The 24,209-nt window shown below is 38.3% G+C and overlaps 1 protein-coding gene across 3 annotated transcripts in view; it reads right to left on the bottom strand.

Moving 5' to 3' along the window:
* Nucleotides 1-24,209, bottom strand: part of LOC122732648 (hedgehog interacting protein) — a 141,085-nt gene that overhangs the window by 38,401 nt on the left and 78,475 nt on the right. For all 3 annotated transcript variants that reach the window (XM_043972929.1, XM_043972930.1, XM_043972928.1), the window contains exons 5-9: nt 9,066-9,217; nt 8,504-8,677; nt 6,339-6,482; nt 2,499-2,620; nt 609-732 (exon numbers count right to left, since the gene is read on the bottom strand). In XM_043972929.1, coding sequence (XP_043828864.1) covers nt 609-732; nt 2,499-2,620; nt 6,339-6,482; nt 8,504-8,677; nt 9,066-9,217 — 716 coding nt within the window. The remainder of the gene's footprint in view (nt 1-608; nt 733-2,498; nt 2,621-6,338; nt 6,483-8,503; nt 8,678-9,065; nt 9,218-24,209) is intronic.

Raw genomic sequence — 24,209 nt, 5'->3', positions numbered from 1 at the left:
AAATATTTTGTTTTGATTTCTCTGTGTCCATGTTGTATTCTGCTGGTTGGATGTAGGTCTCATTAAGTCAGGGATTGCTTCATTTTTGCCTTTGCATACCTAGTACCTAGCCTGGCGACTTTCACAGAGTGGGCACTTGGTTATTGTTAGCTGGATGGAATTGAGATGCAAATCATGTAAAGACATGGCTGCCAAAGTTTCTTTTTATATCACCATTTGAACCCTTTTTCAGTATTTTGTGAGGGCAAGTAGAAGAACCAAACAAGTTGATAAACTGGCCACCAGGACTTCTCCACTTGTCTTCACACATATTTTATTCAATGGATGGAATATTTTTAAAGACCATCTCTTCATGTTTTTGCGTGTGTTTGTGTGTGTATGTGTGTGTGCGTGTCTGTGTGTATCCTCAGTTGAATCTGCACCCAAAATAGAGATAAAAATCAATAATCATAGCTCTTCTGGTTTGTGTGCCCCAGTGCTCCGCCTTTGAATTCTGTGGCTTTGTTCTTGGGAAAGAGAATGCTATTGAATATTGGATTGTAAACTTTCTGATAGCAAATCAATGGATGTGTTACTAGATTGAGTAAATTAGATTTTGGAAAACCTACCCATTCCGGTCTCCAAACACATAACTTCCGTAGAGTCTTTCAGACTGGCAACCTCGGTAAACAAATCCACCAACTAGGGGCCCATTACTGAATGGCTTGAATTCTAAGAGTGATGGCTCACTTTCTAGAAAGAAACTATCATAGCATTAGATCAAATGAAATGCGATTTCACTCAATAAAGAGAACACATTACACAGTGGAAATAAGCCATAACTTATGTAACAATGACCTTTAACTCTTAAGTAGACACCAGGCCAGCTAAGATAATATAGGTCTTAAAATCCAATGTGGAAGAATGGCTTCTCTTGCCTAAATTTTACCAGGATCTAAGGGAACTCATGTAGGTCTTGTGGGAAGGTCTCAATGAAAGCAGTCATTTCTATAACAGCATTTATGTCTTAGTTCTCTATAATTGTGCTTTTGTGTATGTTTTGGATATTTGACAAAATTTTGGGAAAATGTACAGTATTTAAAATCCCTAATACTAAAATCAGACTAGATATAATTAGTACTATGATTAATGAGCATGCCTCTACTTAAAATCAACACTAATATACACAAAACACTGTGACAATCAATTAACTTCCTAATTAAAAACAGCTGTTAAAACTTTTTGGCTTTACATTTTGATTCAAATTTCCTAGTGGGGTTTCTATGTCACTGTTGCTATCCTCATCAAGGGAGCACAACTATGAACATATGCATGCTAAACATTGTATGCGTGTGGGGTTGGAGGAGGTTGGAGCTGGAAAGGCACCTGGGGATCAGATAGATTGGTTCAACAAACTCTCATTTTACAGACGAGGAAACCGGAGTCCAGAGATATGAAGTGACTAAGTCGGTGTCACTGGAAATGAGCCAAAACCAAATGATCAATCTGATTGATTCTTAGCAATTTCATTTTTGACCCACTAAGAGGAGGCAGTATTTCAGACAGATCTTATTTGAATACAGTAATATGCTTTCCTTGAAAAATCAGACGAGTGAGTTTTCTATCAGATTAGCTACCTGACATGTATATAAGGAAAGAACATGTATGTATATACACACACCTACATATGTACACAAATATATGTTTAAAAGTAGACAATTATAATAGCACAATGTTGGTAAGTGGTTTCAGATGGACTTGTTAATGCTATAATCAAACTCCAGTAAAGGGTAGATAATAGAGATGATTACATTGCCTCAAAACTAACAAAGTTGTCAAATTTCGAAAAAAAAATCAAATCTATTAAGTTTATATTTGGACTTCCTCCTCATCCAGAGTTTTAAATGTAACTCTGCTCTTTTAGCAAGAATAGCATTGATTCTCTGTATCACACATATTTCTTAAAAGGTCCTAATGCCTTAACTTATTCAAGCCACTTGCCATAAACATGTTTGGCTAAAATAATCACACTCAGATTGCATCTCAGATTGACACATCTACTTATTTCTTCCATATTTGCTGAGACTTGCACATTGTATATTAAGGGGTTTCTTGTAAGTCATATTACATTTGCCCTTATTATTTTTTCCTTAATATAAAATGCCAAAATAATCTTCCCATCATATCCTAAGTAGATAAAAATTACTAGACTTGATTTTACTGATGAGCAAGTTCTAAACTGCTACCTTTTTGAAGGTCCATTAAGTCTCTTGGGCCCACAGGGCACCATTTAGTGCATGGAAAAGGTAATTAACTAAATTGAACCCTTAGGGCCTATAAGACTCATTGGACCTTAAAAAAAAAAGGGAAAAATGTGCTCTCTAACCACTGGTAATTAATTAGGGCTACCCTTCTCAAGCTTCCCAATGTGCTTATTGGGCAGAATTTCCTTTTAATTTTTATTCCATATCTTCAAATAATTAAAAAAGAACAGAATCTTTAAGTTATACTGAACTTACCATAGTCTTTCCCTTTTATGATCTGTAGGATTCTGGCTGATGACCTGTTCTTTCCATTTGAATCTGAGCAAAGTATTGTTAAATTGATATTTACATCTGTGGGGTGTCGGTCCACTGCACATCTGTATATCAAAGAGATAATGAAATCATCTATTGGTTCCTTATGCCCATAATGGGTATTCTGACCTAGGATTATTTAATTGCCAAGGACCCTAGCCAAGCCCTTTTCTCTGGGAAAGGGTGTAGACTTAGACATGTGCTCATATATCTTGACTGATCTAAAAGACCTTTGGAAAGCAGCATTCCTCCTTTTCTCTTGGTTACCTGCTTCAAAATAGTGAAGTAGGGGGTATATAGTTGGCTAGGGCTCTTGGACCCAGTCAGAAGGCCTTGGTGCCAGTCCTTGCTCTTCCCCTGTGGTCATACCCAATTGTACTCCAGTGATTGTACTACTCCTCTCTGAGCTTCCATTTCTCCATTCACACAAATGGGAATAACAGTACTTGCATTACCTTCTTCAGAGGGATGTTGTAAGGACAATATTTGATAAACTTTAAAACACTACATATATGCAAATTTCATTCCAATCCAATTAGCATTTATTAAATATTTATTATATAGAAAACACTGGGCTACATAGTAGGGATCCAAAAACAAACAAATAAACAAAATGAAAGCAGTGCCTGCCCTCAGGCAGTTCACATTTTACTAGGAGGAGGAGTTCATATTTTGATATAGAGATTTGTCTATTTGTGACCTAAGTTTTTTCCTTTTTTCAGTTTGAGCTCTCTTTCTTTGAACATATATGTATTTTTCCATTTTTTCTTTCAATTACATTATCTTAAGGTAACAGTGATGTTTTCCTCAATGGGAAGATACTAATTAGTTTTCAGTCATGTCTTGATCCCCACTTTAAACAGGCAATGGGAATGTAGTACTAGTGAAATCTTAAGCTGCTGGTTTGAAGAATCTTTGAATCTTGTGTTTCCGGCACAAAGTGACTAAATCACTAACTAAATCATCACAATCCACATGTTCTGCTTTTTGTCACTACCACAATGTGCCCAGGGACTAAAATTGCTTGTGGATCTCAAGTTTGAATCCAGAAGGGATTGCCAAGTCTTCCTTTGCCTCACTGATCATGAAGTGTGAATTGGAATCTGAGGTGGGGGCCAATGTCTCATTCCAATAGCTTAGAGGGGAAACTACACTCAGTTGCTTTGGGTGTAGAAGGAAGAGGAGTTGCTATGTTACCCTAGGCTTGGCCATGGTGGCCCCCCCTTTGTACCACCTACTCTTAGCCATAGTGTCTTTTGGGTCAGTGTATGTTGAGAATTTTCTTACAGAAATGTACTTAACAACTTAAGAGAATGTATTTGGTGGGGGTCAGGGGAGAGGTGTAAGTGGTTAGAGAGAATTAGAGGAAAAATGACTTTTCTTCCACTTGTATAAGAATGCTACATAAAATCCAAATGATAGCATACTTCTTATCTAAGCCTACTTTTCTAAGCTAACATATGTCTGAGGTGGGACTTGAACCTAGGTCTTACTGACTCTGAGGCCAGGAATCTAGTCATCATGCTACACTACCTCTCAAAGATGAGCTATTTTGATGAACAGGAAGGGAATTGTGGACTTTTTCTCTCTTGATGAAGAGGTGATAGAGGGCAACAAGAGATGATGGGATGTAAGTCTGGGAATCACTAACATTTTATGTGATGGTCAGTCAGTAAGTATGTAAACAACCAGTGTGGGCCAGCAGAAAAAGCAATGGCCTTGGAGTCAGAAGAACTAAGTTCAAATTTTCACTTGAGCATTTACTCTCTCTGTGACCTTGGAAAGTTACAGCCTCTTTAGACCTCAATATCTTCAACTGTAAAACAGGGTTATATAAGATGACCTTTCAGCTAGCTTCTAGCTCTAAATCTGTGATGCTCTGATATCATTAGTTTTGTTTACATTGCCAAATACCTCCCTCTCTGTGGGTTAGACAACTGACTTTTTATTCTTCTGGACTGGACTTGTGATTTCAATGGTATAAGGAACTCCTGGTGAGGAATTTCTGTTCCCAGCGAAGATCAGCCCTTTTTTATTTTTATTTTTGCAACTTATGGGCTATGAGAGATCAAGTGATTTGCACAAGGTTAAATAACCAGTATGTGGCAGAGGCTGCTTTTGAATACCAGTCATCCTGATTCTGATTCTCTTTATTCAGTACACTGCTCTGCCTTAAAAGCAGAAAATAGGTTGATTAAATATTTATCAAGTGGATCTTCTAAGCCTTTCTTTGGAAACTAAATCCTAAAAGTAATAAGCAAGTCTACATGACACCATTTTCCTTCCTTTTTTGTTCAATATGATGGAGACAATACTCAACTTTATTTCTTCTAGGACATGCATTTTTCATTGGGGGAAAATCACATTTAACTTTAGCACGAGACTTTCTTCAATGAAATTGCATCTATATGGAAATTTCAGATTCAATCCACATATAATTGCTTACCACCTCAGGGAGAGGGAAAGGGAGGGAGGGAAGGAGGGATAAAATTTGGAACTCAAAACTATAAATAAAAATATTTATTATTTAAAAAAAACTTTTCAGATTCAAGGAAATAACTCAAATCATTTCTTTTTTTTCTAGTAAACCTTTGTATTGATCTTTTGTGATTACTAAACTAGTCCAAGGATGCTTATAGCCTAAGAAATACAGCCATGGCCAAACTCATATTGGGGATTATGGATCTCATTTAGTAGACTTTGCAATATATATGGCATTGTGGAATCAATATGACACCCTATGCAAACAGTAGCACCTGGAGGACATTGCCACTTAGGGAATCTCTCTTTTGATTTACTCTCTCCATGTCTTGAATGATAGGAGTCTATGCCTTTAGCAAGCATGTCGTCCTAGGGTCACTGACCAAAATGCTTCATTGGTATCTATGAAATGTCAAGCGAATTCAAGGACAAATATGACATGTGCCCCTTCCCCCTCCCGTAGAAGATTTATAGGACTATGTGAATAGTTGCTTCATAGGAGAGACTTAACAACTTATCAATATCAACTGATTACCATCTACACCATTGGAAATTTCCACATTTGTGACATAACAGACATATTCAAGTGTCAAAGGACATTTTCCACAAGAATATGATTGATTTTTGACATAATAGCAACATTTTACCATCATAAATCTATCAACCCTTCTAAACTCTGGGTTAGTGGCTGCTGCAATTTAAAAACTTAAAGAATCTTTGTTGGAATTTTGGGTCTCTTTCAAGAAAATAAGTTAAGAGAAAGGAACTTGAAACCTTTGTCTATAAGCCAGTTAGTGAGTTGCCTCAAATATGATTGGAAGGACAAGGGATAGGGCCTGGACTTGTGATTGCATTGGTATAGGAAACTAAACCAATAGTTAACAAGGGGAGGGGGCACACACAAGTTGGGGCTTGAGCCCAATGTAGTAGAGAAGAGAAATCTCGCCTCTTCAAGGGTACCCCTAGTATCCTGAGGGGAGAGGCAGCCTGCCTTATTGTGAGAGATTGAGCCCAGAGAGATACTTAATAGGGTTTCCAGATGAAAAATTTTCTTCTACTAAAGAAGGTTAGCACCTTCCCTGAAATTTCTAGTTTTAGAGAGTTGACTAGATGACCCACAGCCAGATCACCCATAGGTGGCAGAGGCAGGATTTGAACGCAGGGCTTCCTACCTTTCTTCCCCATCTATGGATAATGTTTGTGGCTGTTTTTTGGTTCAGAGCCCAGTCTTTTCTCCCATGCCAATGTTCTCCTTCCTGTAGCTAAAGATAAAAATAAGAGTCTTGGGGTTCATATCCTTACCTGCCTGGATTGTGGAGCCCATGTGCAAATACTTCAGGGGGCTGATTGGTGCTATTGAAGTGTGGATTGCTCTTCGGAATGGAATATGGCACATTGCACATGTCAGTATCTACATCCAACCGTAATACCGAACCTGTAAAATCACTGAGAAAGTTGGAGGACAATATAATTGCTTAAAAGTGTTTTTGTAACCACAAATCCCATAAATCTCATGATGCCACAATTATGCATGCATGCATATGCAATGCCAAGCAAATGACCTGGCACCATTGATTTTCATGAACAATTTGAAAATTAGTTATTATTACCTTTTGAATTTCCAAGCCATTAATTATAGAAATTATGTGCAAACTTCTTTGAAAAATGGGATGTATTTGTTTCACCTAAATTAGTTTAATAGAGGGGTGAACTTAACCATTTGCTCACTGAAGGTAAATTTATCAAAGTTGCAAAGCATGCAAGGAAATTAAAGGAGGGGAAAATTCTTGTCTGATTGCTATGATGTCAAGAAAAGCAATGCAGAATAATAGTGGGTCGGGGAGATTATTTTTTTCTGTTTTATGGATTGGCAGGATAAGGACAAGCAGTTATGACAACTTAGTAATTGCAAAACAGAAAGAGGTTACTTTTTCATTTTTCTTCCAATCTGATCACAGAAGTCCGACCTATCTTTTAAAATGCATCCCAAATGTTTTCTCCTTCATGGAGTGTTCCCTGATCTTCTCTAGTTGGTAATTAGTTTTCCCATCCTGGACCTAATAAAACAGTTAGCTTGCATGTCTCTCATTCCCTTCCTGATTATTGTGGATATTTACATTTGTGTTGTAGATTGTAAGGGAGATGTTGGCAAGGTCTAACGTCTTCCTCAAACTTTGACCCTTTACTTAGGAAGATCTAAGTTCAAATCCTGCCTCCAACATTGACTGGTTTTATGACTCTTACCCTAGCTGGTTGGTGTCCTGGGGAAGCTGGTTTCCCTTTTATTTGTTTATTTTTTTGCTGGGCAATGAGGGTTGAGTTACTTGCCCAGGGTCACACAGCTAGTAAGTGTCAAGTGTCTGAGGCCAGATTTGAACTCAGGTCCTCCTGAATCCAGGGCCGGCTGGTGTTTTATCCACTGCACCACCTGACTGCCCCCCTGATTTCCCTTTTAGAGACCCCAAGGCTGAGATGGGGAGTGGAAGCCCTCATTATTCTAAGACAGGGAGCACACTCCCTATGCACACTTGAAGACAAGGGGATGGCAAACAGATTTTCAGAAATAAGTATCTCTAGAGGAGTGTTTGCTTTGATTTATTATTATTATTCTTTTCAACGAAATCTATGTTCAATTAACTGTGTGGTCGGAGCAGGCTAAACCTTTGAACCTATGAATGTACTGGGTAGATCTCTTCTTCCCTGGCTTTATTCAAATTTTAGCTTCCATGAGAAGCTTTTGCTGATCCTCAATAATCTTTGCGCTTTCTTCCCTTGGAGATCATCTCTAATTTACCCCATAGGAATCTTATTTATACATAGTGTTTGCTTGTGATCTCCTCTATTAGACTGTTAGCTTCTTGAAAGCAGGCACCGTCTTTTGTCTCTTTGCATCCACAGCAATTAGCACAGTGCCGAGAACATTTTGTTGTTCACTCCTTCAGTCATGCCTGACTCTTCATGATCCCATTTGGGGTTTTCTTAGCAAAGATACTGGAGTGGTTTGCGATTTCCTCCAGCTCATTAGACAGATAAAGAAATGGAGACAAACAGGATTAAGTGACTTGCCCAGGACCACACAACTGGTAAGTGTTTGAGGCCAGATTTGAACTCAGGTCTTCCTGACTCCAGTCCCAGTGCTCTGTCTACTGAGCCAACTACCTGGTAACTGATAAATGATCGTCGACTTGATTTGACCTCTCTGTGTCTGTTTTCTCATCTGTACAATGGAGGGGTTTGGACTATATGACCGCTAAGGTGCCTTCCAACTCTAAATTTATGATCTCATGGTTTTATGATGTAACTTATGTTCTCCTTCCTATTTTACAAAAGTAAAAGATGAAAGACCGGCTGATAAAGTGATGAACAAAGGAGGAGAGACTGAGGCTGCAGCTTTCCTAACTCACTGGCCCTTCAAATTGGTATAAGACAAATGTGGAAGGGCTCCTTGACCCCAGTGGTCTCTGTACCTTAAACCATCCATTTCTTCCATGTCATCCAAGGTGATCATCCCATCCCCGAGGAAAATGTACAAAAAGCCATCTGGGCCAAACAACAGCTGTCCGCCTAGATGCTTCCTGTGCAACTCTGCTACCTCCAGGAACACCCGCGCTGTTCTCATATCAACTTGTTGGGGATTTTTTCTGCATTATAGAGAGAGATATAATACTTTGATTAGACTCTCTGTAGTTGTAGAATGAACCCAAATGGGGATAAACAGCAAAATGAATCCTTGATCCAGAACTAAGAGGTATAGGTCAAAAGCAACATTATTTTCTAGGTCACAGGAAAAGCATTTAATTTGTAAGATAGTTGGGGAGGGGGGGCGGGGAGGAGAAAAAGAGAATACTAAAAATATAAATTTTTGTGCTCTCCTTAAAGTTCCAGGCAAACTTTCTGCAAAACCATAGCTATCTCTGTTAGATACTTGAAAGCTTTTGACCATTTTATTGTAGCCTTTTAAACAAAAATGACAAAGCGAAGAGAAATGCAAAAGTTCTCATGCTAATGCCTTAGCTATTTTAATGGTACCTGGACACTGTATATTCCACGACCCTAAGAATGTGGTCGTGAGGTCCGATGGCCCATCGTTCTTGGTTGGTGGTATAAGACACATACAGCTTTCCATTTTTCTTGTAATTGGGATGGAATGCAAGGCTTAGCAGTCCTCTTTCATCTCCTCCCTGCAGTCAAATGAAAAACACAAAGAATTGTGAAGTTAATTATGTTCTTTATTGTGTTTCAGCTGGAACCCCAAAAGAGTCCCTTTCTTTCTTCTGGATAATCTTTGCCCAAACTCTTTTCTTTTCTTCCTTGACTACTGCACAAAAAAGGATTATAAAACATTTCACTTTGTGGGCTCTTTAAGGGTTGGAACAAGACGATTGTCTTGTGTGGTTATCTATGCCCAAGACTCTTACCCCACTTTTGTCAAGTGATTTGTGTATGTAATCTTGGGAAGCCATGAAGACAACTTTAAAGGCTATGCAAAATTCTTTCCTAGGTTACTAGGTTGCTCGTAGTCCGTGGAAGACAAATAAAAAGGTCCACAATCGGCAGTCACTTCGAATCCAAGTATCCCAAACCTGAAACTGGGGACTGCCAGCTACCAGCGGCTTGGCAATATGTTTAGAAAACAGTGAAATTGCTTGTGTAATATACAAACCTTTGTTTTACCCTGGAGGCATCTATATCAGTTGTCACAACCATGGTGGTCTGTTCATCATAGCTAGCACACTGTAGGTAATAAGCAGCCGGAGCTTTTCTGCATCCAAATAATATCTTTTTACATGTGCTTCTCATCCCCCCCTGCCTTTTTTTTTTTTAGGGAGGGAGACAAGGACGGAAGGAGGGAAGGCTGCTGAAAGTGTGTGGAGGGGGAGGGTAGTGTAGGCATAAAGTTAGGGAAGAAAAGAGAAAATCCCCCCAACAACGTGCTTTTATTATTATAGAAACCACAAAGAGCAGTCCTGTGCACATTACATTAGGCAGGCGACATGACAAATGTGCTATAAAGAACTATCAAAATGAAAAAACCAACACAGTCACTTCTAAAATGAAAGACAATTTATCTTCATTTCCCTGATAATTCAGACTGAAGCTTTGCTGCACTAAATAGAAGCTTCACTTTCATTTTCTGTGATGAATAGTTTATAGAACTTCCTATAATTAAGTGAAAAAAGTAAATATACCTAGATCAGGACATGGTGATCACTCTGTGTCTGGTGTGTCAATTGTGTCTATTGTCAAGAGAACACTTGATCGTCAGTGTTCCTCAGAAATTTTGCCTCATTAAACATCCTAACACCCTAGTGAAAGTGAGGGCAAAGTTAATTCTCTTTTTGCAAAAAGGGAAATGAAGGTAAAAATAGTAACTTTATACCATAGCTAGTAAGGGAGTTCTGGGATCCTAGAAGTCCCAGAACTGAGAAATCTTTTTCACAAGACTGTGCTCAACAGAAACTGAAATCCTTCCTCCTACCCTGCCAAGAATAAAGCCCATTCCAGAAGTGCAGGGAAATTGGTAGACCATGTTTTACATAACCTTTGGATAGGAAAACTTGACTTTCAGGCATAAAAGTGTATTTTCTGTCTATATGCACACTCAACTCCTAATTTAATTTCTAGCTTAGAAAAAGGAATTTTACTATATGTTATATGAATTTAAACTGTGGGATTTACTTGCAAATGTACTAGCAGTCAGTCAATAAGTATTTGGTGCAGCTAGGTGGTGGTCAGGAAAAGCTAAGTTCAAATCTAGTCTAAGACACTCACTAGCTGAGCAAGTCATTTAAACCTCTGTTTATCTTGGCTTCCTCACCTGTAAGGCAGGGATAATAACAGCACCTACCTTCCAAGGATGAAATGAAGATTAAAGGAGATAAGAAGTGTAAAGCATTAGCACATAGCAAGTCACATATGTCCCTGACACATAGTAAGTATGTTAGCTATTATTAGTTATTACATTATAATTCTATTATAAATCATCTATTATTATTATTATTATTATTATTATTACAGAGGCTATGGAGAAAAGCAAAAATAGTTCCTGCCCTCAAGGAAATCATATTCTAATGGGAGAACATATGTAAATGACTAGGTACAGATATGTAAATAGTTATCAATGTGCCAGTAAAGAATTTTTAAAATTCCAACTTTAGTCATAGAAATAATAGTGAAAGAGTGTGAATGTCTTTGGATGACAAAAGCCAGACAAACATGTGAACCACAGTGTTGGAATGTTCTCAGCTTCAAATGCCAACGGGACCATCTCTTCTCTTACAGACCACAAGAGAGTTAATTTTAATTTTACTCAAAGGAAAAAAAGGTAATTTATTAGTAGATTGTATTTGGTATTCTCTCTTATTGTATCAGTAGTAGCAGTTGCCTCTTTCCCTGGAGACTTTTTTTTAACCAAAGATGCCACCATTTTCTTATAAGAGGCGTTAGGAGCTGAGATGTCCAGCTGATTTCCAGCTTAATACAATGCAGCTGGCTGCCCTGAACTTCCAACAGGGAAGCTGAGAGGTTGGGGACTGGATCTGTATTTCATTTCCAACTATAAGTACATTTCCTTCCATGGTGGTGGGAGCAAATCACTGCTGGTAATTCCACCTCAGAGATGGCAAATGTTCACTTCAAAGGGCTCTTCTTCGAGTTCACCTCATAATAAATGGTTCCTATGTAAATAAGCTCTGATACACCTTTGAGTTGGATACTCTGTCATATGGAACTGGAGACATTATGCGTGAAAGCCACTTCTTAGATCATCTAACTAGAATCCATGGCCAACATCAACACAAATATCTTTCTTATACTCAATTAAAGTCAAGTGGAGCACAGTGGATAGAGTATTGGAATTGGAATCAAGAAGACTTCAGTTCAAATCTTACTAGCTGTGTGACCATGTCAAGTCCCTTAACCTCTCTGAGTCAGTTTTCTTATCTGTAAAATGGGAGTAATAATACCTTGGGTCGTTATATTATGGAGGAAGCCTGACATAAGGGGATAGAGAACTGAAGACCTGGATTCAAGTCTTGGCTCTGTTTATATATTGCTGTATGAATTTGGGTAAGTTGCTTAATGGAGCAGCTAGGCGGCCCAGCCAATAGAGCGCCAGGCCTGGAGTCAGGAAGACTCATCTTTGTGAGTTCAAATGTGGCTTCAGACACTTACTAGCTGTGTGACCCTGGGTAAGTCACTTTACCCTATTTGCCTCAGTTTCCTCATCTGTAAAATGAGCTGGAGAAGGAAATGGCAAACCACTCCAGTGTCTTTGCCAAGAAAATCCCAAATGGGGTCATAGAGAGTTGGACATGACTGAATGACAACAACAAAAACAACCAAAGAGTTGCTTAACTCCTCAGTGCTTCAGGCAACTCTCTAAGACTACATTGCAGAACTGTTTCCCAACTGCTTTGCTGGAATGAGAATAACAACAGTGAGCATTTAAGGTTTGCAAAGGACTTTAAAATGTCTCATTTTATTCTCACAACAACATTAGGATATAGATGCTATTGTTATTATTCCCATTTTACATGTGAGGCAGACAGAGGTTAAGTGACATGTCTAAGGTCACATAACTAGTAGGTATGTAAGGCAGAATTGGAATTCAGGTTTTCCTGGCTGCAGGTGCAGCACTCTAGCCATTGCAACACTTAGGTGCTTCCTTTCTTCTCTGGGATCTTGCTGTACTATTGAAATCAGAGGTCTAGATTTAAACAAAAACACATCTTGAAGGTTCATTATAACATTCAGCTCAAACTAGATGCAATCCAAGTGCCAATTATTATTCTGGAAGGTAGCTACAGAATTCAAGTACACTCAAAATGTACAAATGACCAGTCTTCGTTCTCCTATATACTATATAGATGTATCTACTCTACACGAGCTGCATCAGCTTTAGAAATATTTGGGATAATTGCTAAAATAGCAGACATCTGCCGAGTCTTCAGTAGCAATACAGAGTTGATTTTTTGCATGCCTGTTCAACAAAAAAAGAGACTTTCAAAATCAGATTAGTTTGTAACACATATTTGTTGTCTTTATGATGCCTATGTGGCTCAACTCCCATGTGGAAGGTGGGCTGCAGAAGATTATAGAATAAAAACTCATTTAGTCTGTGAATTGTGCTTGATACCTTATAAATTATGTCTGTCTCTTCCAGATTATTTGGGAGAAAGAAAATGTCATTACTAACTTGCATAATATTTTAATTAATAAATGTATCAAAGAAAAGAAAACAAAAAACCCAAGACTTCGAAAAGCCTGAGAATAAGGGAGGGCAACAGTTATGGAGTCAGGGGCCCTCTGTCTTTGGACCTGGCTCTCACTGTCTTGCTTCATATTCCATAAGTTGCTTCAGCTCTCTGAGCCTCAGTTCAATTATAAAAATGAACGAGTTAGATTAGATGTTCTTTAAAATTCCTTATGACTTCAACATCTTATAGTATGGCCCGAAATTTAGAGAAACCATTTCTTAGCTATCCTTAATTGTTTGGCTTCAAATTATGGTCACTCTTGCTTCATGCCAATCTTTAGGCAACTAATTTTTAGCCTTGAAGTTGGGAGGCCCTGAGTTCAAATTTCACTTCAAATACTTACTAACTTTGTGACCCTGGGCAAGCCACTTAACCCTGATTGCCTTAAACATCCAGGGCCATCTCCAGTCATCCTGATAACTGGACCCAGATAGCTCTGGAGGAGGTGAGGTTGGTGACGTTGTATAGCCCTCCCTCACTTAAATCCAATTCAGTGCAAGTCATGACATCACTCCCATGGCATGGTCCTCTTCGAGAATAAAGGACAAACAACAATCTTTTAAATAATCATCCTTTTCTAAAAGCTGCCAAATGTTACATGAGTAAATGGAACTGGGTAAATAGCTAGTCCCTAACAATGGAGGACGGAAGACACAGCTGATGGAGGCTCAGGCTGGCAGCAGTAAAGAAGAAATACCCACAAAAACTCTTAGAGTACCCTAGGACCTTGATGTAGCAGCTTGGCTCTCCAATAAAGAGTCAGAGTGCACTTGATGTACGCTTTCTATGGTACCAAAGAACTAGAAACAGAGTTGAATATGAGAAATCCTGTCTCAGTCATTTACTAGTTGGGTGACCTTGAGCAAATCACTTAGCATCTTAGGGCCTCAGTTTCCTCATTTTTAAAAGTGGGCACCTTTTACATTCTACATACCTCATATTATAAATCCTTTCCATCCCTACCCCACATTGTAGTATGAAGGAAAGAACCTGACAAACCTGAAAATGCAATGGAAATAGGAGTTGCGGTTTTATTATTACATCCCTCACATTCTAAGACACTGGTCGTTATCCAGGCATAACTGAAGAGACTGAGGGAGGACTAGTGGTTTTTAATTCCTGCATGCACCTCGAGGTATTCCTCCCTAACATCAAATCTGACCTCTTAATTATCTAAAAATTATGTCACTTGTATTGTTAACCACATCACTCCTTTTGCCACCATCTCCATGACTGGCACTTTGACAATTTTCCAGATGTCATCAATAAGAACTTAGTTCTTTTAAGCTTCTTTTTTTTAAAGTTTAAATGGAAAAAGAAAAAAGGGACTCCACAGTCTAAGGAGCACTGGGGGTTCCTTATGGTTACCTGCCTTAACTTAGCTTCATTTTCCATTCTTTCCTTTTCAGGAAAAATAATCTGCTTGTCTGCTCTATAGAAAATCATCTCAAATACACTACCCTCAAATACACAGACTGGATTAGACTTATTCTGCTTGATTCCAGAGAGAAGAACCAGGAGCAGAAGGCAGAAAGTACAAATGAAGGTTTGATGTCAGGAAAAATCTACGAAATAGAGCTGCCTCAAAGTGTAACAGGCTAAAGAGACTGATCACTTGTTGGGTCTGTTGTATTGGATTCTTGTTGGACTAGGTGGCCTTTGAGGAACTGTCCGATCCTGGAAGTTTGTGGTTCTGTTCTCTTCAATGGGAATTACAGATTGATAATGAATGGGAAACAGAACTGAAGCACTTGTTCAACAAGGTGGCATCTCAGCTCTCTTCCAACTCTAAATTTATGCGATCCTATGATTGCCATCTTTAAAAATCAGCAAGGGGAGACAGCTAGGTGGCGCAGTGGATAAAACACTGGCCTTGGATTCAGGAGGACCTGAGTTCAAATCCAACCTCAGACACTTGACACTCACTAGCTGTGTGACTCTGGGCAAGTCACTTAACCCTCATTGCCCTGCCAAAAAAAAAAAAAAGAAAGAAAGAAAAAATAATCAGCAAGGGGCCAGTGGCGCAGTGGATAAAGCACCGGCCCTGGATTCAGGAGGACCTGAGTTCAAATATGGCCTCAGACACTTAACACTTACTAGTTGTGTGACCCTGGGCAAGTCACTTAACCCTCATTGCTCTGCCAAAAAAAAAATTTAAAAATTAACCAGCAAGCGTTCATTAAGTACCTACTACAATACAACGAGTCAGACACTGTGCTAGTCACTGGGGATACAAATACCAAAGTGGGCCAGTCCCTGTCCTCTAGGGAGCTTATTCCTTCTAGAAGTTCTACTGTAAGTTTTATTTAAATGAAAATTCTATATAAATTTAACAGAATTTTACTCTAAATCACTTTTTTTTAAAGTGAGGCAATTGGGGTTAAGTGACTTGCCCAGGGTCACACAGCTAGTAAGTGTTAAGTGTCTGAGGCTGGATTTGAACTCAGGTCCTCCTGACTCCAGGGCCAGTGCTCTATACACTGCGCCGTCTAGCTGCCCCTAAATCACAAGTACTTTTGACTTAAACTTTATCCTCAGTTCATAGAATCTCACATGATGATCACAAAGTCTGTTCCTCAACCCATAGTTGAAGACTTTTTTAAGGCAATCAACAAGCATTTATCAAGCACTGTGCTAAGGAACTGTGGATATGAAGAAAGGCAAAACCACAGATTTTGATCTCAAGGAGCTATCATTCCAGTGGAGAAGACTGGGGATGGGACCTGCAAGAGCTTACACTTGCCTTGTATGGCCTTCAAGAGCCAAGGGTCATTTCCACATCAAAATTAAGTATCATAGTATGGTAGGGAATTCAATCTTGTTTCATAGATATGTTCAATTATTTCATGGAAATATATTTTTTGTAAAAATAATTAGTCCAGATTTTCATTTCTCAAGAAATATTCTTCTGCAGCTTAAGCCATCATCAATTAAAACTGATAGTAATAGGGGTGGCTAGGTGGCACAGTGGATAGAGCACCAGCACTGGATTCAGGAGGACCTGAGTTCAAATCCGGCCTCAGACACTTGACACTTACTAGCTGTGTGACCCTGGGCAAGTCACTTAACCCTCATTGCCCTGCAAAAAAAAAGAAAAAAAAAAAGAAAAAAAAGAATGGATAACATCCCCAGTTCAGAGAAATGTAATTGGGTTTGAGGAGACAAAAGATTCCGAATCATCTCTGCTTTGTAGTGGGGAATAAACACCCATAAAGCACCTACTATGTGCCAGGTACCATATGAAGCACTTTACATATATCTTTTGATTACATTCTTTAGCAAGAATCTAGAGGGGGCGGCTAGGTGGTGCAGTGGATAAAGCGCCGGCCCTGGATTCAGGAGTACCCGAGTTCAAATCCGGCCTCAAACACTTGACACTTACTGGCTGTGTGACCCTGGGCAAGTCACTTAACCCCCATTGCCCTGCAAAAAACAAAACAAACAAAAAAAAGAATCTAGAGCTCTGGCATCTTGGGTCATGTGATTTTAACTCAATTCAACATTCATTAATGTACTACTATGTCCCTACCCTAAACACTGGAGATACAAAGACTACAAGGCCCACAGCATAGTGGGTGGATTTGTATTTGTAGTCAAAGGACTTCTGTTCATCCCACTTACTACCTTCTGACTTTGGGCAAAGTGCTTCACTCTGTAACTCATTTTCTTCCTCTGTTATATGAATTAGATGGCTTCTAAGAACTCTTCTTGCTCAAATTTATGATCTATGGAACAGCCCCTGCCCTCAAAGAGCTTACATTCTATTGGGAGATATGCCTACATGTACAAAGATGAATAAATAAAAAAGTTAGAGAAAATAATTCTAGGGGCACTAGCAATTAACCAGGAAGGATAAGGAAGAGCATTCTCATAAGATATAGTGTTTGAACTAAACCTTCAAGGGAGATAGGGAGTCTGAAAGTTGAAAGTAAGGAGTGAGAGTATTCCACACATGAAGCACAACCTGTGTAAAGGTATGGGGTAATGAGGTAGTTGAAATATCAGGAAAAGAGAAGAATAAATAGGCCATTTTTGGATGGAAATAGAATATGGGAAAGGGAATGATGTGAAATTAGTCTGGAAAGGTCAGGTGTAGTGGGATCATAAAAGGCTTTAAATGCAAATATCTGTATCAAATGGCAGCTTTCTCTAGTATGGGGAGGGGAGGGAGGAAGGGAGACAGTTTGGAACTTGCAATGTACCAAAAAAATAAAATAAAAATTTTAAAAATGCCAAGCAAACAAGATGGCACTTTATTCTAGAAGCAAAGTATTTTACCCTAGAAGCTAAGATATTTAGATCAAAGGATACTTAATACAAAAAAATGAGATACTCCTTCCCTTAATATCTTAGTAGCTTTCCCCTTTTATTAGCTTATTAAGTTTTTTTTTAACCATTTTTCTTCTAATGTAAAGTTGAGAAAAAGACTTATGGCATCTCTGGTCACTTCATCATTCACTCTTTTTTTGTTTTGTTTTGTTTGTTTTTTTGGTGAGGCAATTTTTTGGTGAGGCAATTGGGGTTAAGTGACTTGCCCAGGGTCACATGGCTAGTAAGTGTCAAGTGTCTGAGGCTGGCTTTGAACTCAGGTCCTCCTGACTCCAGGGCCAGTGCTCTATCTACTGTGCCACCTAGCTGCTCCTCATCATTCACTCTTTTGGCTTCTTTTACCTTCTCTGTTCTCAATTAGCCATTCCACACTGAACTTCTCACTTCTAGTACAAATTCTTCCCTTTTCTTTCAAAATAGCTCTACTTCTCCTGAGATGGTTCTTTTATCATTTAGGTTTTTAACAATCCATTTGGCTCTCCTAGTTTTTCAATAAGTCAATACAGAGGTTTATCCTGTCCTCTTCAAGACCTCAATTCTGTTTGCAAATATTTAATGTCCCAGTCTCTTTAAAGAAAACATTTGAAATTGACAAATCTTGACAGGACACAAGCTGTCATGTACTGCTTTCTTTCACATTTGATTAGTAATTTGTTCTGCTGCAGAAAATTTTGGAAAGCTATGAGAAGGCAACTATTAATTTGGAGGTTCAAGAAAATATCTTGGGTACACAATTTTTAGTTTAGTTTTTGGTTTTTGTGGGGCAATGAGGGTTAAGTGACTTGCCCAGGGTCACACAGCTAATAAGTGGGTACACAATTTTTAAAAGGTAGCAATTGCTACATTTCAAATCTGTGTTAGAAATTTTATGTACTATACCTTCTAAAGAGAGTATAAACATAGGCAAGCTAGAAAAGTCAAGATGGAAGAGCAAGAGAATTTGTTGAGGAGACTGACTCTTTGCAAAGTAGACTTTTCTTTATTATGCATGGCAATAACTCTCAACAATGTTGTTGAATTTCCATCTTTACCCACTTCACATATATGCATATATGTACACAACATATATGTGCACACACATACAATATCAAAGAATTCCACCATACCAGATGTAAGATGAACTCCATCTTAGACAGCAGGTAAAATGGGAGTGTTCACTTTTAGGCACTCCCCATTTTACAATCCCTTCTTAGCTCCTATTTATCAGGAGCAGGGGTAGTTGAGCAGAGAAATGGTTAGGTGGATAATTCATAAATCATTGGATCAAAATATTTCATTCCTATTGTGTTTACATATATTTCACCCATCACACAAGTTTAGATTTCAAAGGGACCCTGGAATTCTTTGATTCACTGGTTTGCCTATAAATACATTAATTTTAATAAAATAATGATAACTGACATTTTAACATTTTGTGAAGCTCTTTACATAATCCTCTCATTTGTACCTCAGAAATGGGAGGTACCATGGCTGTGATTAACTCTATTTTATGGATTAGGATACTCGACCTAAGAGAGAAAGATAAGACCTTGTTCCAGGTACAAAAGGTAGTAAGTGTGAGAAATAGGAGTAGAGACTAGATAATTAATAATTACAAATGATGATGATGATAATAATAACTAGCATGGTGAAGCAAAGGACTTGGGGTCCTGGGTTCAAATCCTGCCTCAAACACTAGCTATGTGACCCTAGATAAGTCAATTAACCTTTCCTGGTTTCAGTTTACTCATCTGTAAAAGGAAGAGGTTAGATTTGAAGGCTTCTATGGTCTCTTATAACTCTCAGTCTATGATGCTATGTAAAATAATAGATGGCATTTACATAGTGCATAAGTTTGAAAATTTGCTTTTACATACATTGTTTCATTTGATCCTCATGACAACACTGGGGAGTTGGTACTATTATTTACCTCATTCTGTGGGTGAGGAAACAAAGACACAGAGAAGTTAAGTGACTTGCTCAAGGCTACATGGTAGTGTCTGAGGCAAGATTTGAACCAAGAGTCCAAATCGAGCATGTGATTCACTATCCCGCAGAGTTCTATTTCATGCTACCATATTAATTTTTCTATCATCTATGTTGTCTGCATACTTTTTACTCCCTGTCTACTTAACATAGTTTGACATATTGGAAAGAGGCTTCATTCTGTCTTTTGTGTGCACGTGGGTATTACTACTAGACTATAATATTGTAGTCATGTCCATTGTTCCTTTGAATAAATGGGCCTCCCAAAGAACTCAACTTCATATTAAGAGACAGCTCCGACACTGGAGAAAATCTGGCTCAACATGCGTCAAATGTTAATTCTTAATTTTTTTCTATTGTAACTCAATTTTCCAAAAATTTTTCTCAAGGACAAACCACTACAATAAACCCAAACACAATGCAAACTTCAATTTTAAAAAGTAAGAAACTTCCCTCAACTAGGACAGCTACAAAAAAGTACAAATCTTTTAATTAAAAAATATTTTCATGTTAACTTTGTCTTGGGAACACAAAAATGTATAAAAAGTCTGACAGAACCTCAGAATCAGGAAAGTGAGACAAGGCTAGTTGAAAACAATAAATGAAGTGTTGTTGCAAATCATTTGCATAGGAATTTAGGGGATTTAACAGACTAATTAGTAGTAGTAGTAGTAGTAGTAGTAGTAGTAGTAGTAGTAGTAGTATTGCTGTTTTGGTAGCTGGGTGACAACTCTTCCTGAGTTCAAATCTGGCCCCATATACTTATGTATGTGCAAGTCACTGCACTCTGTTTGCCTCAGTTTCCTTCTCTATAAAATAAGCTGGAATAGGAAATGGCAAATCAGTTCAGTATCTTTGCCAAGAAAACCCCAAATGGGGTCACAAAAAGTTGGACATGACTGAAAATGTCTCAACAACAACAGACTGGTTTATTATGAATAGTACCAATACTACCAAACTTTTCTGTACACAAGATAAAAATCTATTATTTAATGGATATTAAGAAAAACATTCTTATCAATATGTTCACAAATCCATTTGAGTATTTGAAAATTGAAAATACAGGCATTTTTAGAACAAATGGTAAGAGGGTAAAAAAGTGGGAAATAGGGAGGACTTTGCTCAAAATGCCAGACCTGAATCTGAAAACAGTATTCATAGCACCAACTATAAGAAAGAAACCCCACAAAACTCATAGGAAACACAGTGATTTCCTCTCCAGACTATGTCCAACTTAATAGTTATTATATGGGAGGAAAGATGGCATCCTTTGCAAGATGCTCTGATGGTCAAATGATGAGGCAGCTAGGCTGAGCAATGAATAGAATGCTTGTCCTAGAGTTAGGAAAACCTGAATTCCAATCCTGTCTTAATACCTGTCAACTATGTGAACCTGAGCAAATCAATGAAGTAAGTATGGCTCATTTTCTGCACTAGTATTATAGGAAATAATAATAGCACCTGCTTCCCAGGATTATTTTGAGGATAAAATGAAGATCATATTTGTAAAGTTCTTTGCAAATCTTAAACTCTTTTTTGGGGGGAGGTGGGGCAATGAGGGTTAAGTGACTTGCCCAGGGTCACATAGCTAGTAAGTATCAAGTGTCTAAGGCCGGATTTGAACTCAGGTCCTCCTGATTCCAAGGCTGGTGCTTTATCCACTTTGCCACCTAGCTGCCCTCAAATTTTAAATTCTTATATAAATGGTTCCTTTTATTATTTTGAGTATTTTGAAAAATATGACATTCTGTGCAAATAAAAAGTATTATCATCATCATTTATAGTGAGAACGAGAGCCCCTCTCCCTTTATTTGCCATATTGAACAAAAATTGGCATTCCATTAATTGGCTACTGCATTGTCAATAGAATTGTAGGCTCTTCAAAGAGCAAGTAATCCAGCAAGATATAATATAATAAAAGCCGGGGGCAGCTAGGTGGCGTAGTAGATAGAGCACCGGCCCTGGAATCAGGAGTACCTGAGTTCAAATCCGGCCTCAGACACTTAACACTTAACTAGCTGTGTGACCGTGGGCAAGTCACTTAACCCCAACTGCCTCACTAAATATATATATACACATATAATAAAAGCCTCCAAATTGAACCTCTGACCAAAAGATCCAATTTGTGACTGAAAGAGTACTGGATGTGGAGTCTGAGGGCTTGGGCTTGAGTCCTGGCTTTGTTATTTTACCTCTACTATGTATTCAGGCAAGTCATTTAATCTCTCTTGGCCCCAGGTTTTTCATCTATAAGAGGAGAAGGCTGGACCAAGGTCTAGCTCTAAATCGATGATTTTGGGATCCTAGGATTTTGTTCTCATTGAAATGAGAATAAGACACCTCTATATTACAAAGAGCCACATTTATAATAATGAAAAAAACCTGGAAATGATTGATATGTGACCAGAAACATGAAGGTATATTAATAAAATGGGACATTGTGGTGTTTAAAAAGGACAAACACTAAAACCTCCCAAGGGATTATGAAATGAACAAGAAAGGCAGAAAAAACACAACATATACACTGCCTACAATCCTAGGCAATGGGATTTTGTGCTTAAGGTGTTATATAAATGGTAGGTATTTAAAATATATATACATGTACATATATGTGTATACACACACACACACACACACATATATATATATATATATATATATATGTATATATAACTTATCGATATACCTGTAAAAAGTAGCAGCATAGAGTAATGGTCTTGGAAGCAGAAAGTTTTACTCTGACAAATATGGTGGCTGTGATCATGGGCAAACCTCTTAGTGCTGTCCAGAGAATGCTGTCAGACTCTAAGTTATAGGGAAAGTGTCTAATTGTATTCATAGTGGGAGTTTCTTCCCTAACCCTTTGTACATAAGAAAAGCAAGGCAACGGACATTATAAGCATGTAAGTGGATTTGGAATTGGTCAAAGAGCAAATGTATTATATTGTTTTTACTTGTTTGTTCAGAGTTTTATTTTATGACCTAGCAGAGTGGTTTCCGCTAGTAATCCCTGTTCCTGGGGAAGCTGAGGTTTATGGATTGCTTGAGCTTGAGAATTTTGAGTAGTGGTGGGTCTAAGTCACTCTGGTGTCTGAACTTAAGTCAGGTACCAACATAGGAAGTCCCTGGGCATGGAGGACCACCAGATTGGTGAAGGAAGGGGGAACTGATCTGTGCTGATCAGTAGTGGGTTCTGGCCCATGAGTGGCCCCTACACTGAGCAACATAGGGAGACCTAGGCTCAAAACTGGAAACAAAAGCCAAAAGAACATTAAAAATTACATTTTATGAGTAGTACTATCCTATTTTTTAATCAAAATAGAATGTGAATTTTATTGTTTTACAGATATAGCTTTAAAAAAAGAAAATTTATTTAGGATTTGGTTTGGTTATTTACTAGGATTTGTTGTGTGTGAACTCTATCATGATGAAATATGAGGAGAAAAATCATTTGCCATGGAAGAGTAAGATAAGGAAGAAGGAATGGAGTGAAGGGAATGTGGATATGGCAAAACATTCACTACCTTTTCGACAGATGAGGAATGTGTGACTATTTCATTGGCAGAAGTTGTATGCTATCTCATTGTCTATCGTCCAAAGCACCTTTGGACTGCAGAAAATTAAAGGCATTTCTTCCTATATTTAGCATCCAGCATACAACATAGTTTTGATAGCGATCTGCCCCTTATCATTTAGCTGATTTAGATGACATGCCTTAGAAGGAGTCTGCTAATGAATGACATACTAAAGGCTGGATGGGATCTGGGTTTTTAATCCAGAGTTGAAAATACATTTTATGGCACACCATTTTAACAACAAAGTCCTTTTGAGTTCAAACAGAAAAGAAAGAAGAGAGCAAAGAAGAGGGAGCCAGAGCAGAACACAGGGGGTGATGCTTCCATACTGTGAAGGTGAGCTGAAAAATTCTTTCTATGATGAACATGGGAGGGCAAAATTATCTTCGACAATCCCAGCAGATTGATAATGGTGGGTGATTGAAGGCAGCAGTCCCATGCCCAGCAGTAATGACATTTACACACCCACCAAAAGACGCTCTTGTAAAAATGCATTCCAACTGGGTGGGGTCCCAAGCTTCCCATTGTCAATGACAAAATGATCGGACTGTTGCAAAGGAATGTAGATGACTACACTACATTGTTTCTATATAAATAAGCCAGAAACTAAGCCTGAGAGATGACTTAGAGGCCTAGGATTTTAGAGCTACTGATAATGAGGGAGGTTATTATTGGCATGCGTGGGTGAGAGTGAGCACAGGGAACAACCATGTGAAAGATTATTCGAAGGATGAGATTATAGTAAAGGATAAAGGGGATAGTGTAACTAACATCTTTTGCTTGTGTTTGGGGAGTTACTGCTGCCTTTATTCTAGAGATTAGATGATGAAGAAAGCTTTCCTTTTGTTTTCAAGTAATTACTAAAAATTAAACATCTAATAATATTTAAATAGAAAACAAATCTTCCTGGGAAGGCTTGTCCCTTAGGTACAAATTGGCACTTGAGGAGATGCATTCATTCCTCTGAAAATGTATAGGTCTGTTTTTCTGACAACATCGATCTGGAGTTGGAAGGGACCTTGGAAATCATCCGGTTTGACAGTCTG

The sequence above is a fragment of the Dromiciops gliroides genome, chromosome 6, assembly GCF_019393635.1.
Source record: "Dromiciops gliroides isolate mDroGli1 chromosome 6, mDroGli1.pri, whole genome shotgun sequence".
Taxonomy (NCBI): domain Eukaryota; kingdom Metazoa; phylum Chordata; class Mammalia; order Microbiotheria; family Microbiotheriidae; genus Dromiciops; species Dromiciops gliroides.
The sequence above is the reverse complement of the archived record's forward strand: the minus strand, read 5'-3'. Positions and strand labels throughout refer to the sequence as shown.